This window comes from Rissa tridactyla, chromosome 7, assembly GCF_028500815.1.
Source record: "Rissa tridactyla isolate bRisTri1 chromosome 7, bRisTri1.patW.cur.20221130, whole genome shotgun sequence".
Taxonomy (NCBI): Eukaryota; Metazoa; Chordata; class Aves; order Charadriiformes; family Laridae; genus Rissa; species Rissa tridactyla.
Genome location: NC_071472.1, coordinates 3,000,264 through 3,017,111, shown reverse-complemented (window position 1 = coordinate 3,017,111; position 16,848 = coordinate 3,000,264). Strand labels below are relative to the sequence as shown.

Sequence of the window (16,848 nt, the reverse complement as noted above, 5' to 3'; positions counted from 1 at the left end):
ATGGCAGGTAAGGTACAGTGGGACTTGCTGCTGCTGTCAGCAACACAACTGTTGTGTTTTATTTAACTCTCTTTTGAAAGGAAATTTAATTGGTGTACTTAGCTGCAGAAAATAGCAGGTTTTATGTGCCCTGTGAATGTTCCGTGTTCGCTACCACTGACGTTCTCCAGCAAGATTTACTTCTGTGGATTCCCCACATTCCTCATGTAGAAAAAACAGGAACACACGCCTAAATCCAAAGTTTTAGGTAGTTTATTTGTTTATTTTGTTAGCTTATTGGATTTTTTTGCATCACCCTGGAACAGTCACAAAAGAAATGCATTGAAATTACTGTTAAATGAATGTGTTCAGACGAACAGGCTACAAATTAAATGTTATTGGAAAAAAGATCAAAGTTAGCTTTAACAAAATATGGGTTCATCAGGTTTACATCACAGAAGTCTAAATGATTACCAGTCTGTTATTTGCTTAATCTTATTCCACAAGTCTGTGATTAAAATAACCACTTCTTCCCCACATTTTATGTATTACCAACACAAAATTCTTTAACAAGTCAGAGCATACCCCAATTTTACACTAAACTGCCATAAAAGATCAAATGCATTCCGGGATTTCTTGTTTATATTCTCAATTAGCAGAATCACACAAAATCCATGTCAGTGATACGCATGTCAAAGATAAATCGCCTTCCCCTTATATTTCTCATTACAGCTATAATTTACTGGGCCTTTGCCTTAGTTAAAAATCAATGAGAAAGAAAAAGTTGTGGGTTGGGGTTTTTTTTCCTATCATCCCTGTATCCAGGCGTCAGGACATACAATGCTTTGGTATTTTTATATATCTGACGATCCTACCTGCTTTTGAACTTCCATTTTCTATAGCTGTAAGAAGCAGGCCACAAAGCTTGTGCTGCTTCTTCAGGCGTATGTCTTACATGTTCATAAACTAGTAAAAGGTGGTATAATTCTGCCAGTTATTTGCTTTTCTACCTTCTTATTATATGTAGTTGTTCAGGGCAACTTTCTTAATATTTCTGTTCTGAATTGCCTTATGGAAAACACTGTTTTTATTCAGTTGGCCCGGCTAATCAAGTCGACCTGTTGCCTTTCTCAGCTTGGAGAGGGTTGTGGCATTTCTGCCCTCCTCCCGAGTTTTGCCCCTGTGTACGTTTTTTCCCTCTTTAATCCAATGGTTAATTTTCTGGTTGCCTTCTCTAAGCCGTTCCGATGAAGGGGAAGGCTCGACAACACACTTGGTGTGGTCCACGGCTCTTACATTCTTACTTGGTGAAAAGCCCAGGGTAGGACATGTTGGTTGGAGAGGATGGAAGTCAAATAGTCCAACCTCCTGCTTGACGTGGAGCGTCTGCAACACTCGGTCGGGTCAGCCTTTGGTTTCGCCAGCAGCATCTTCAAGTATTGAGTTTCCACAACCTCCCTGGGAAACCTGCGCTAGTGCTGCCCGGCTCTTCTGAAGGAACAACCACCCTGAAAATACGCACAGCATTTATTGAGAGAATGAAAGGTCAAACAATATTGACTCAAAAAATATCCAAGGGAAAATTAGTGTATATATTAAGATCTGACATGATTTAACTAGAATAGATGATCCCAGCTGGATAAGGACTCATTCTAGTTGTGCTTCCTTATAAAGCGTGCACGCTCTTCTATCAGCTGTCAACAGTTGCTTTGGATTAAATCCATTAATTAACTCAGTTTATTACCTGGTAAAGGCACGGAGCTGAGTCTCAGTGCTTTTCTTAGTAAAACAATACCACAGCCTCTAAGTAGAACCTAGATCTCTTCTTCAGCTTAGAGTCAGCAGTGGAATAAACCGAGAAAAGCTCTTTAATAAGAGGAAAAGATTTCAGAACTGTCAGTAACAGATACTACTATATTTTATAATTTGCTCTTTTTTGTTTCTTTGGGCTCGGAAAACCTCTTGATGACCTCAGTGATGGAAAAAAAAAAAGCTGGTAGTTTCTTACAAAGGAAGCTGCTGATTATCCCTTGCGCTGTAGAAGTGCGAGAAAATCTCTACATGCAAAAGATACTTTGCAATTACATAGGTCTGCCCGGGAACAAGGCAGAAACAGAAAAATGGGCCCTTTTTAGATTTTGGTGTTTCTTGTGGACAAATAACCACGCATATATGTGCAGTAGGGATGCTGAATCCCATGTGCCACAGGTTGAGTGGACTGACCTGCGCGCTCCTGGCAAGCGCGAGTGTCCAGACCTTCCTTTACACCCACCACCGATCCTCGGTGCTGTATGAACGGGCCCTTCAGGTCTGTTGTTTCCAGGACACAGAATCTCCTTGTGCCTGAACTGGATATATGCACCCAGGCAAACTGCATGCCAAGGAAGGTGATTTAAAATCCCTTTATTCTAGAAATAGGAAAAAAAAAAAAAGCTGTGGTGGTATAGCTTTATTCTCGCTGCTCAGTGGACGTTTTTTACCAATGCAAATAAAAAGGCATCCTGACTCCAGAGGATGGAATCATAGGATCATAGAATGGTTGAGGTTGGAAGGGACCTTAAAAATCATCTGGTTCCAACCCCCTGCCCTGGGCAGGGACACCTCCCACTATAGCAGGTTGCTCCAAGCCCCGTCCAGCCTGGGCTTGGACACCTCCAGGGAATATTCCCAGGGATGCCTTTTAACGCAAATATTTAAGCATCACAGAAATGTAGATGGGATAACGTAGAGCAAATGCCAGTCTCAGTCTCCCCCCCGGGAAGAACATCTTCAAGTGTGGACCTTGCCTGGGTGAGCAGTCGCTCCTGCGTGCGTGGGCAGGACAGGCTGGGAAAGTCCAAAGCCATCGGCCAGTGCTGGAGATGCGGAGCCAAAGTAGAGACGAAGTGATGCCCACCGAGTTAAAATGTGATAATGGGAGCCTCGTGGTTTAACCAGTCTGTAGCTGACATTAAAATAAATAAAAATAAAGAGTAATTTCCCCCTGTTCCCCAAGTATTTCAATTTGAGACAGGGGAAGTTTGACCTTCTGACCTACCTACCACTGCATACCTCTCCCATTATTTTTAGATTGCTCTTTCATCTTGCTCTACCCTCAGAACTGTCACTATTGCACGTATTTGACCTGAGCGCTTTTCTCTAAAATAACTGTTTCAGGACAAGTCTGGCACATAAATTACTCACTGAATCTGTCAGCATAACTGAACGTCACTTGAAGGTGTTGCTTTGTAAGTGACTTAGCTCTTGTGCAGAATTAAGTGTTTATACGTTGGGTTTTAACTGCAAAAGTTTGTTGTAGTTTGGAATTTTGACTCTTGGCTGTTTTCATGATCCAAACTATGCCACCTAAGTTGTTTTTGTTAAAATAAGGGCTATTTACAGCTGCCACTAAGAACCAGTATTTTAGCCGTTCCTCATAAATTATTGTATTCTCTCCCTGATAAACAGATTAGACAGCTAAGTAATAAAGAGCAATCTGGAACGCAGAGGCTTGTGACATGAGAACTTTTTTTATCTTATGAATTAGTGATTTTGCTGTAACAGGATTTCCAGTATCCTATTTTTGGATATGGAGATAATGATTTTCTGGTGGGAGAAACCCGAGTGCAGTTTATCAGAAACTCACTGGACTGGCTTCTTGCTGTAACATTTCTCTACTTTCAGTGAGAGGGTTGAAATTTTGACTGAATGAAACCAAATTGTTTATGCAACCGAGAGACCCAGAGTTTTGTTACTGGGCCCCTTTTTCTCCTTCTTCTTGAAACACACTTTCGTGTGTGGTTTTTTTCTTCTTAAATTAGGTCCCGGTCCTAAAAAGTGCCGGTGACTGTCGTGCCTGCGTGGAACTGGGTGATGCGATGGAGGGGGAGGAGGTCCGTGGGGGCTGCGCTCTGCCTGGGTGTTACACTTTACAGGAGAGGGGAGGGAGAAGAATTATCTTAGTGTTGTTAAGGCTTGCAAGCAGGATTGTAATGTGAATAGTAAATATCAATAATCTCACTTGCTTTCTTTTCTCCGCACTCGCTGTGTTTGTTTTTTCTATAATGAAAGCTTCCTTTTAAAAAAATTTTTTGGCTGTTTTTGAGAAGTAGCATCTCAGTTTTTGACTAAAAGCAAGAAGTACTATGAAACAAAATACGAAATCTTAGTTGCGTTATTTCAAACACTCTCTGTGTGAGCTGTTAGAATGGTGGATAGGAGTCGTGACCTATCAAATAGCTCGTATTCATCATTTCTGTTCCTTTACAGTCCCAGTGGGTCTTTATTATCCTGCTTGGAGCAGGTGAAGACTTACTTGCTGACTGATGGAACATGCAAGTGTGGCCTAGAATGTCCTCTTGTTCTTCCCAAGGTAAAAAAGCATCATTTTGGATCTCTGCTATAATCCTTATCAGTTATATCAGCTGATGTGCTCTGCCATGACTTAATCTCTGTTCAGATCGTATATATAAAGTCAGTGGTATACATCCAAAGATTTCCCACAGTACAAAAGAAATCTTCCCTCTGCTTTCTCCCCGCATGGAAAAGATCTGACTCGTTTTTTACGGTGTTTTAACGTTTTCCTGTTAAATTGGAAACCTACCATCAACAGCATCGTGCTAACGTGTGAGAATCAGAACCAGACACTGACTTCTGTTTCATCTCTTGAGCAGTGCAGGAGCAGTCAGATACCTCTGAGAAACAGAAGTAAATTTGATTTTATGTAAAATTTCTGTTTTAGTTGTATTTGGTGAGTTTGCTGCCTCTAATCATTATTTTAAACATTGGAATTTTTACTCTCAGGTCTTTAATTTTGATCCTGGAGCTGCTGTAAAGCAGAGAACTGCTGAAGATGTTAAAGCGGACGAAGATGTCACCAAACTATGCATACACAAACGGAAAATTATTGCTGTGGCTACACTTCATAAAAGCATGGAAGCACCACATCCTTCACTAGTTCTGACTAGTCCTGGTGGTGGGACAAGTAAGTAAAATCATGCAGAATCATTTAACTATTTAATTTTAAGTATATATAAATACAGAAACACTCCCAAGAAGTCTTAAATATCTATGAGTGCAATAGTAAACAGATTAAAGGAAAAAATAGAGGCAGTAGTTAGAGAGCTGTTGGTAGAGAGCACATGAGTCTAAAAAGCAGGTCATCCCAGACTAAGAGCATGATTTTCTTGGAAAAGATATCAGATTGTTCTAGACAAAGAAAATACATTAGCTCTCATCTTTTGGAACTGTAGTAATATGTCTGATATTCTGTCACATGGGAAATTAGAGAAGCAGAATAAAGTGATTATAAAGGGATTAGAATGTGGCTAAGGACTTGGCTAAATGGGAAATTGTATTGCGAGGCAGAATATAGAGCCAGAGAAGATCTCCACTGTAATTTCTCAAGGATTATTTTCGGGGACCAACCTGGATTAGCATTTTAATTATCCACATCAACAAAAACTGAGGTAATTTGTTGATGGATGAAGCTGGCAGGTACTATCCAAACAAGAGAAGATCAAAACATGTTGAAAAACTGGGGGGATCGTTGTGACCTGGAGTGAAAGAAAAGGTATAGCAACAAATCCTGTTAATTGTAAGGTTGTTCACCTGGGGACTAGTGAAAAAAAGCTATGAGCTGTAAATTATTGAGAAAGAAGACCTAGAGAGAGTAGCTGATCAAAGATGCCCGTGAGCAGTACCAGATGGCAGTATGGTGCGGATCAGTGTGACTCTGGGAGACGCACAAATGCCATCGTACGCCGACTGCCGTCCTGCGCCGCTCTTGCACTGCCGGCACTCGCGCTGAAACAGAGCAGAAGCTTTTCTCATCGTGAACTGCAAAACACTTCTTATAAAAGTCATCTAAAAGTGTTTAGCTACCTGGCAAAATGGTGGCTGAAACAAGGTACGATTGCTGCCGATAGAGACAGCGTAAATAAAAGAGAATCGGCACCAGAAAACCAAGCTACTTAAGCTAAAGGACAGGGTTAGCACTGAAAGAAACAGCTACAAAAACAGAGTTGCACAGAAACTTCAACAGAAAATTAAATACTTTCTAAGGATTACAAGACAAGGTTCTGAAGTCTTACAAATCCAAATGGTGAGGACAAAAGAGCGAAATTACTTTTAAGACAGAGCTCAGTGCGTTTATGGTTATGTGCTGTGATGCATGTGGCTTCAGGGAAATGGCCCTTGATAATCTGAGGGATCTTTTGCACCCCTGTATTGCTGTAATAACAGCTGGCCAACTGCTAATCCCTCCGCAGCCTGACTTCAAAGTGGAAAATTTTAAGGCTATAAAAATAAATAATAAATCTCCGATAGATAGACAACGCTAAGATGACTGCTGTGCTCTGGCATGTTCAAATTGCTATGTATGATTTTAAAGCTTTGTTTAAATTGTTTTTTGCAACGTAATTTATGTTTTTAGAACAAACAGTGCAACTTCCCAATTACTGTGCTTTTTCCTTATTAATTATTTTTATTCTTTATGAGTAGAATCGAAATTACATTTCTGTTTTCAAAAAACTGGCAAAACGAAGGAGGTAAAACCAGCTAAATATTGAAGACACAAGTCACATTTAGGTGGTCTTACCTTCTCCGTTGATCAGAATTTTATGCGCTAAGCAAAAAAGAATATTTCCCAATAAATTGCCTTTGTAAAGGAAATGCCTTTTCATTTATGCACACTTACATTTGACCATCTGCTTAGGTCCAGCATTCAAGGTGAGGGTTCTCCTACGTATTTTGTTTTGCAGTTCAGTCTTGAGATTTGTCCCCTAAATGAGACTTTGGTTGTATTTTGGGAAAGGTAATATGTTTGTTTCTGTCATGCTGTAGCTGGTTGGGCAAATAGGATGAAGGCAGGATTGTCAGTGCCATCTGTCTCCTATGGCCGGGCTGAAGGAAAGAAGGGAATTGGGTTCTTGTGAGTAGAGGAATTTAAAGGCACCACTGAATTCATTTGAACATGAAATCTTTAGCTCATGACTCAAGTTATAGTTTGCATATCCAGAGGCTGCATGCCAGGCGCTCCAAGCTCAATTACAAATTCCCAGAGCAGCAAAACTGGCAGAAATTCCGCCAGACTTGGAGCTGCTTGTGATGGTATTCTTAAAGTAAAACATTGGGGGGAAAAAAAAAATCTTTTTAAATAAAACTGACATTAGTGGGCAGAAAAAGAAAACGGTCTCGTGTTTGTAGGAAAGTCTAGTCTCAAAACTGGGATTTCCAGGAATTTTTTCCATTGTAGAGGGATTCACATGTATGCGTGTGCAAATATCCCCAGGGCCTTTATCCTGAAACCAACGTACAAGGTTGAGCCCCTTAAAGTTAGCGTCTTCACCCCAAGCAAAGCTAGTTGCAGAAGCTGCAGGTGACGCCTTAATTTAGTAAAGTAATACAGGACACTTCCGAGGAACTGATTAACTCAGAGGACTGGAACTCGGTGCCCGTGGTGCCAGCGAGTGATGCGGAGCAGCCGGAGAAGCTGCATCCTGCCTTGCACAGCCATGCTGTCCTAGGTCTCTGCGATTAAGTGCTTGGCTGAAAAGAAATCTGGGCCAGAGTCGCATGGCACAGCTCTCCATTCGTCCTCATCAGGGACCGCACTCGGGGCAGGACGCTTTTTTCTGTGGGGCGTGGAGAAATTAGTCTAAACCTTTGCTGAGCTTTGTTCCTCCTGTACTCAATAGGTGGTGCCAGAGGCTCCTTTTCCCTGCCACAGCGATCGCCTGCTCCTCCTGCCAGCCCTTCTGGCTGTAGCCAAAGTGGTGATGCTGGAGATTCAGGAGCAGGACACTGGAGATGATGGTTTAGAGGGAAAAGACAAAAGGGAGAGGAAAGAAAAAACTTTCAGGAACCGATGTTTCAGAAGGACCATGCTAAAAGAAATTCATGTAGGGAGCAAGTATGCTTGAAACTTCAGAAACACAAGATTTAATTTTTGTCAATATTTATGCAGTCTTTATATGGGATCTGAAGTCAAGGTCTATACAACTGCACTATGTCGTAGGGTAGCATGCACCATTCCTGCAACTACTTGGTGATGTAGGTATTATTTCTGTTCAGACAAAAATTTAGCCAAAAGGTGTTCTAGCTGTTGTGAGTATTTTCACACACAGTAGATTTGCACTGAAATGTGTGATATTGGATTTCAAAACAGTAACTGTTGTGTTTTTAATATCAGGTGCAACTCCAGTAGTTCCTACTCGAGCAGCAACTCCAAGATCAGTGAGGAATAAATCGCATGAAGGAATTACAAATTCTGTGATGCCAGAATGTAAGACTCCTTTCAAGTTGATGATAGGGGCATCTAATGCCATGGGTAGGCTTTACGTGCAAGAAATGGCTGGAAGCCAGCAACAAGAACTTCATTCTGTCTATCCTAGGCAGAGATTGGGTAGTAATGAACTTGGACAGAAGTCTCCGTATCGTGGCAGTCATGGTGGGATGCCCAGTCCAGCTTCATCAGGATCACAGATATACGGAGATGGCTCAATCTCTCCTAGGACTGACCCACTTGGAAGCCCTGATGTTTTCACAAGGAACAATCCCAATTTTCATGGAGCACCCAACTCTAGTCCTATTCACATGAACAGGACACCTCTGTCTCCACCATCAGTAATGCTACATGGTTCTCCCATACAGTCATCCTGTGCAATGGCTGGAAGGACTAATATACCTCTTTCCCCAACCTTGACCACAAAAAGCCCAGTAATGAAAAAACCGATGTGTAACTTTTCATCTGGTATGGAAATACCACGAGCAATGTTTCACCATAAACCACCCCAAGGTCCACCCCCGCCTCCTCCACCGCCTTCTTGTGCTCTTCAGAAAAAGCCATTAACATCAGAAAAGGATCCACTTGGCATACTTGACCCTATTCCTAGCAAACCAGTGAATCAGAATCCTGTTATCATTAACCCAACTACTTTCCATTCAAATGTCCACTCTCAGGTACCCGTGATGAATGTAAGCATGCCTCCTGCTGTCGTCCCTTTGCCAAGTAACCTTCCTTTGCCAACTGTAAAACCTGGTCACATGAACCATGGAAGTCATGTTCAAAGAGTTCAGCATTCTGCTTCAACTTCCCTCTCTCCTTCACCAGTGACGTCCCCAGTTCATATGATGGGATCCGGGATTGGAAGGATCGAGGCTTCTCCCCAAAGATCACGTTCTTCTTCCACGTCATCAGATCATGGAAATTTCCTGCTGCCTCCAGTAGGACCACAGTCATCCTGTAGTGGTATTAAAGTTCCTCCCAGGTCCCCAAGGTCAACAATAGGGTCACCGAGACCATCTATGCCATCTAGCCCTTCCACCAAGCATGATGGACTTAATCAATACAAGGACATCCCTAACCCATTAATTGCTGGAATGAGTAATGTATTAAATCCTCCAAACAATGCAGTTTTTTCTACTGCATCGGCTGGAAGCGGTTCCTTGAAGAGTCAGCCTGGTTTGCTGGGAATGCCTTTAAATCAGATCTTGAACCAGCACAACGCTGCCTCTTTTCCAGCAAGTAGTTTACTCTCAGCAGCAGCCAAAGCACAGCTAGCAAATCAAAATAAACTTGCTGGTAACAACAATAACAGCAGTAGCAATTCTGGACCTGTTGCCAGCGGTGGCAACAACGAAGGACATAGCACTTTAAATACCATGTTCCCTCCTGCTGCCAATGTGCTTCTACCGACGACTGAAGGGCAAAGTGGCCGAGCAGCACTCAGAGATAAATTGATGTCTCAGCAAAAAGATCCTCTGAGAAAAAGAAAGCAGCCGACTACCACGGTGTTGAGTTTGCTGAGACAGTCTCAGTTGGACAGTTCTGGAGTTTCCAAAGCTGGATCTGATTTGATAAGAAAGCAAAGTCAAAGCTCCTTTCCCATCAGTTCTATGTCCCAGCTGCTTCAGTCCATGAGTTGTCAGAGCTCTCACATGAGCAGCAATAGTACCACCAGTTGTGGGAGCTCAAATACTGCTTTACCTTGCTCTGGTAACCAGATGCATTTTGCAGACACCAGTATGAACTCTGGCAGTCTCCAGAACTCGCTGGCACAGAGTTTGCCCTTGCGAGGGGAAAGTGTGCACTGCCAGAACACAAACACTAACTTTGTCCACGGTACTAGCCCGGGCACAACCAACCATCTTGCAGGTTTAATAAATCAGATGCAGGCTAGCGGGAACTGTGGGATGCTCAGTCAGACAGGAATGGCTTTAGGAAATTCATTACATCCGAACCCACCTCAGTCGAGAATCCAGGCATCCTCCACTCCAGTGGTACCAAACAGCATTGTTAGCAGCTGTAATCAAACAAGTCCTGAAGCAGGTACGTTGCCTTCTAAAAGGATACCCCTATCTTTGACTGCTTGGAAATATATGGTGACTATTTTTAAATGGGTTCCTTTTACATATCTACCTTTGAAATTTGAGTTTACCAATATACCAATATGAAAAGTCTGCCTATTTCATGCTGATATCCAGAAATTCAAAAATAAAACAAATGAGGAAAAAACCGAGCGGTAGACTAAAATATATCTCCCTTTTCCTGAACAAAGTCATCTTGGCCTCCTTCCTGTGACAATTCTTGCTTTTATTAACTTCTACACACTCTACATAAATAAAATCCACGCACTTTTGTACAGACCCAGACCTCGGCTTTTCTCACTTGCCCAGATAACTTGGGGTGGGGTTTTTTTGCAACTTCAACCCTAGAATGCAGTGGCTAAACCGGCAGTGCGTGTCCAGGCCATGTAGGTGTTCTCCTGCTTGCATTACAGAGTTGGTGTTATCAGAGATTGGAGCAGATACCAGCAGTACAAAAGTTTACAAACTAACCCTTTTCAGGGACAGCACAGGGGAGTGCCAAGTCTGTGTTTGCCTTTATCGTGATAATTTTACTAAGCTGGTAATTAAACGGTTGAATAAACTGTGTGTTCAGTTGGAAGAGTGTAGAGAGATTCCCTGGTTTATTCCTCAGGAAAGACTTGGAGAGGAAAGCGGTGTGCTGCTGTTACTGTCTCCGTGCTGTTTAAAGGTAAAAAGGAGACAGCTCAAAAATGTGTGTTTCATTTAACTACGACTGGTTGAACAAAGTACGCAGTTTTGAAAGATGGGACTGTGTTAATTTCTTAAGCAGAAAGAAAACCTTCTGTTGGATATTGCAGTCTTTCGGCTTGGTTAACTTCCAAAGTGTGTGTTTGATACAATCCCAGCTAAACGGCATCAGGTCAAACGAAAGGGACTGTCAGTGTGCGAGGGGTCTCTCTCGTTAACCCGAGAACGAACCTGATATGTGTTCCTGAGCTTCCTCCAAGAGGGCTGTTTCTTCTTTAAAATACAGAATGGAATCCTATAAAAACTGAATTATGTAAAAATAATTTTCTAATATTATGCTGGTCACAGTTTCTGATAACTTTTAAGGGTTTCTCTCTATTCCTGGGGAAAAATGGCAAAAATGGCAATTTCTTTTTTTTTTTTTTTTTTTAGCTCTATTAGTGGTTTGTGTTGCAAGCAAGCAGCTATTAATCCTTGCATGGCTGTTTTGCCTTGTCATGCTGACAGAGAGGAGTATTTCCTGATATAGTCCCTCTCTTCTGAGACTTTGCACTCTTCTGAACAGAACAAAGGTCTGGTTTTGCCTTAGGAGCTTGCTTCCCTGTCCCACTAAGCATACTACAAAATCCCTTTTGCAGGAAACCCTTTGGGTTTCCACCTGTGTTGAGTTCAGTGGGGACCAGTGGGATGTGTGGGTCCTTCTGAATTATCCCTGTCCACATGGCTGAAGAAAGCTGTGAAGTTATGGCAGCATTTGACTACGTTAACTTGCCCTCCAGGGAACAGAAAGACTGAATGTTATGTGAGATAAGAGCCAGCGGTTACCATCAAGAAGCTGAGCTGTAGTAATTCACCCCGTGTAGGATAAGAGCTGAAAAGGTCCAAGATTCCTGCACAAAATTCAGGCTGGAACCAATTAACAGTTTTACGTGGCATAAAAATGATCAATAAAATGTTGCTTAGGGACTATTAAAGTGAACTTTTAAGAACGAGAATCCAAGTTCATCCCCATGCGGGATCTTCTTGTTCCTGCTCCGTCGCTTTGACCCAGCCATGCTTTGGTGTGGTGGCACCTGGGACCACTCGAGAAGGTGGCCTTCGGGTGGATGGCACGGCTTGTCCTCGTTCCTATGTTAGCTGATCAGAGCCTTCCCTTGTGTCGCCGGTCCATGTCTTCAGGCAAGCTGAGTTTCTTCCCGAGAAGACAAATGTGACAGAACAGATCTGTGCATGTGTCAAAACCCCATGAAGAAAGGTCTCACCAGAAACGGCCAATTCAGTTCTCATCAATATAGGAGCAGAAATATGTGCATAACCCGCCTGGGAACTTCTGTTCTGCTGTGGAATTTCCACAGAATGGTATTTCTAATACTCTGGAGATAACAGATAGAATTATAGCGATATAATTATAGGGCCTTAAAGCGGCACTTTTTTTCTTATCTAAAAGATAAATGGTAGTTCTGTGTAGGCAAAGACTAGAAAGATTGGAATGTGTTCTGTTCCTCACTGCTGAAGGGGTTTGTTTTCTTAGTTTTGATGCATGCAAAAATACACACAGCCTGCATTTAATTATTTTATGAAATAATTAAATGTTATTAACCAGCCTAGAGAGCTGTTTTCTTCTTTAAGATGAACTTTCAGATTCTGTTATCTTTAGGGCAAGGCCCTAAAACAGTATATAGACCTTCATCCAGCCTCCTGCCTGCGTCGTCACAGCAGCGTGGGGCTCAGGCATGAGATTTAAATCTAAAATTTAAATCTAAAATCTGGGAAAATCCAGATAGGGACACTTTCTTGTATTTGCAAGAGAACAGGAGCAGTCTTTCCGTGCAACAAGTGTGAAATGTTGAGTATTTTGCGTTACTAATAACCTTTAAAAATAATAGTTAGTTACCAGTCTGTGTTCAGTTATGTAGACAAAAAGAGATAAGAGATATATGGTGAATTATTCTGTATTATTATTCTGCATAGCAGGTCGATAGTTTTGGTGAGCAGTGTCCAAAACGCCGTGTGAACTCTGCTTTCAGGAGCAGTTCAGCTGAGTAAGATGTCTTCGGGAAACTCTTCTGTTCATATTTGAGTTTGTGGCTTTTTGCTTTTTTCTTTTTTTTTTTTTGCTTTGTTTTTAAGTATTTTAATTGCTAAATCTGTTTTCTGTTTCTGTGCCAGCATTCAGAATAGTTACTAATCAGAAAATAGTTCCTGAGAGGAAAAATACTGAGAATCGCCACAATTAGATAGCTGGTTATTTCCTAAGCTTTTAATTACATTTTAACCACGTGGACCAAGTTTTATTACTCTAGCTTTTGTTTTCTTCTTCCACAGATGATATCTTTGGTTTCCAGGTAATTTTCAGTATGAGTGTGATGGAATTGAAAATTAGTAAATACAAAAGTAAAAATTTCTGTTTTGTAGTTTTCCAAGTTTGAGCCCTTGAAAACCAGTTATGCTCAATTAATTTTTATTAACAACTTCAGTCTCTCGGTTCTATAGTATTTGGGCTGCGAACACTGTTTAATAAGGAGGAGGTAGCTGCAGGTCTGTATAGACTTTTTTAGGGCTATTCCTTTGAAAAGAGTCCATTTTCTGCCAGGAGACTGGGTTCTAGACTCCTTTTTTCTAATGAGTGGTGTTAATATTTCCGTTAACCTCTGATGCTCTATTCCTTGTCAAGCAAACCCTCAGCCTCCTCGTATGAACTGAAGGGACAATCCAGTTTGCCAATTTGGCGGCTTTAAGATTTATTCATTAAGCCGTTTTGCCTCTTTTTGGATTTGCCTGTTCTCTTTGTAAAACAGGACTGCGTCACCGTGTGATATATAATTTATTGTAAAATCTGGTTCATTTATTTTTTTTCTTGCCATTAGAATGTGCCGTTAGTCCAGAAGTTCACAGCATAAAAAATCTGTGTGTGAGTGTTGAACGTTCAACAAGCAAATCCTGCTAAGAATGCAACGTGCATAAACGATGGGATAGATGAAAACAAGTGAAAAATACTTGGGAGTAAAAGCTATATACAGCTGATATCGGGAAGCAAGGGAACTAATATAATACCATAGCGGTAGAAATAAAAATGATAAGTTGACTCAAATATCAGAACATCAGAAACATGAAAAACTCTAGGTCTAGGTGTTTAGTAGTGACAAACAAAAGGCAGATTTGGCAAACAAAGGCTATAGCCCTTCCATAGAGTCAGAACAGTAATTTTTACTGGTGAATTTTACAGAACAGAAAATAGTAAAATATAATGAAATAGGGAGGAGCTCACCGGCCCAATACTAATCAGTGAGGAGCTTCTATCCCACTCAAACAGAACTTATTTTAATACAGCCAAGTACAGTGTAATATAATTGGGAATGGAACATTGTGTTGGAAAAGAGTGACTCAAAGAAGGGGTTTGGGAGGCTTTGATTTAATAGATGTAATGCAAACTGTCAGATCGGTGGTGTTAGGAAAAAAACCCTCAAAAAATCCCACAAAAAGAGAAGCAGGATGAATCCATGGAAACGTGAAAATGGGAATACGTGGTGGAACTGGGGATGAGAAAGCTGGGATGTGGCGTTCTGGCTAGTGGTCCCTCCTCCTGAAAGGTACAGAAATACTGGAGAGTTCCAAGGGGGGCCACAACATTGGTCCGGGTGGTTGTCGGTGAGACCTCGGGGTGTAAGCCCTGGAGCCAGTGTCTGTACTCTCGTCTTCCAGGAGATCCCGAAGTCAGGCTCACCTCCAACACTGGGACCTCGTCAGCAGAGCAGTTGCCAGGGCGTTGAGCTGGATCGAGGTATTCCAGCATTTGGGAATGCCCTGCAATCCGCTCTTTCAAAGAAGTAGCCAAGAAATAGCATCACTTTCTATAGGTATTTACACATGGGCAGTATCTGAAATGGTGGAGGGCTGAATTATTTTTACCTTGTTGGCAGACATTTGGTGCCAACTTCCAGTGGGTGAGAGCCAGTAAATTCAGCATCAAAGAATCATCGAATCATAGAATGTTTTGGGTATAGTTTTACTCTCGCGGCTCAGTAGACATTTGTTACCAATGTAAATAAAAAGGCATCCTGACCTGACTCCAGAGGATGGAATCATAGGATCATAGAATGGTTGAGGTTGGAAGGAACCTTAAAGATCATCCAGTTCCAACCCCCTTGCCATGGGCAGGGATACCTCCAACCAGGTTGCTCAAAGAAAGAGTGGTTTTCTTTTTGTGAGGATACTAAACATTGAAGTACTCTAGCAGAGGATCTGTAGAGTCTGAACGGTGCATGAACAGAGTCGTAAAGAAATTTCCCAACCCAAGTGTGCGTAGGATCCTTCTGCCTGATGATGGTGGTCGCTTCTGACCTCAGCATCTGCTCAGCTCCGTTCCCCTCGAGCTGCCCTCCCGTACCGATGGGTGGGTGGTACGGAGAACTGTGTCCCTTCACAGGGACTGCTCACAATACTTACACATCTGTTAACCATCATAATGCAACCTCAGTATCAACATTTCATCCCAATATAACCTAAAGGACTCATGAAAGACATTTTTTTTTGACAGACAGACAGTTGGCTAGAGCTACTCAAAGTGGAGCAATCAGGGATTGTTGTCTTGCAGAATCAGAAATTATCTTGTCAATAATCATATTGCAGCTCAGAGAAAAATTGTTTTCAAATCAGACCAGCCTTTGTTGGGTTTTTTTCCCTTATCAGCAGCATGGGGGGAAGAGGTCCCAGTTCTTTGCCATTTGTAATGTTTCGTTTCCTCTTGCTTTATGCTTGTAGCACAAAGCTGTGTCTCCTGAGGGGTGAATTGCTTTAGTCTAACTAAAGGATTTGTCCTTAATCTAGGTGAAAAACACTGATGAAAAGTATTGTAATTTGTGAACCTGTTTTTCTTAGTAGTTTGGGGTAAGTATTCTCCCTGTCCTTCTGGGAGAGCTGTGAATAGTAAATACTTTAGATGGAAAGGAATGATGGTGCAGTCGCGTCCGTATTTTGATGATGTGAGGATAAAGAGTTATATGAATAAAAGGTTAAATGTACTATTGGACGTAGTGGTAGTCAACAACATAATGTATGCCCTTGCGTCTCTGAAAATGGTCTTTCCTACGCATCAAAGATGGGGTATTTCAGAGTATGTCACATCAAACCTGTACAAAGTGGCACATTCTAGTATGCAAACTTCGGGATTTGCTCTTTAACTTCTAACTTTTTGACTTCAAATTCAGAAGAGTAGCTGGTTGGCATCCCTTGTGGGGCTTGTTACATCTGAGAAGAGTTTCTTACTAAGCTTAAATAGCCCCTAGACAGGATGCCAGCCAGCTACTCTTCTAATTATGAAGCCAATTGATTTTGGGTTTCGGTGTTTATATAAACGTACCGAGAGACTTTTCTCTGGTGGGGGGCGGGATGTGATTATAAGGAATCACTGTTATATAAAATCTGGCACTGCTTTTCAACATTCTACCCCATTTTCCTTCGTTATTATTTTGGGGAGACAAAAGTGATTATTTTCCTGTTTGAATGAGAACTGCAAAGAATGGGGAAAATGTTCTACATGAAGAATAAGATTTCCAAGTATGAGACGTGTGGTAGGTCAAGTCTGCTCCCTGCCCTGCTATTGAAATGAATATTCTCATTTATTGGCTCTTGTTAACTCTTGGTAGAAGATTTACGCACAAACCCGCTCTCATTCTCTGAACATAAAGGAATCACTGACTTCCTAGGCATCAGCATTCATATTAGGTAAAACTTAATTGTTAACGTGATAGACTTTTATACAGTCGGTGTAAAGATACTTGCTACCAGGAGGTTTACAATAGGGGAAAAATTTGGAAGTGGAATAGAGTTTTC

At 41.6% G+C, this 16,848-nt stretch overlaps 1 protein-coding gene across 18 annotated transcripts in view; it reads left to right on the top strand.

The window, feature by feature from the left end:
• MBD5 (methyl-CpG binding domain protein 5) overlaps window positions 1-16,848 on the top strand; it is a 144,835-nt gene that overhangs the window by 100,974 nt on the left and 27,013 nt on the right. For all 18 annotated transcript variants that reach the window (XM_054207678.1, XM_054207679.1, XM_054207677.1 and 15 more), the window contains 3 exons: window positions 4,228-4,330; window positions 4,762-4,942; window positions 8,150-10,288. In XM_054207678.1, the coding sequence (XP_054063653.1) occupies window positions 4,228-4,330; window positions 4,762-4,942; window positions 8,150-10,288 (2,423 nt within the window). The remainder of the gene's footprint in view (window positions 1-4,227; window positions 4,331-4,761; window positions 4,943-8,149; window positions 10,289-16,848) is intronic.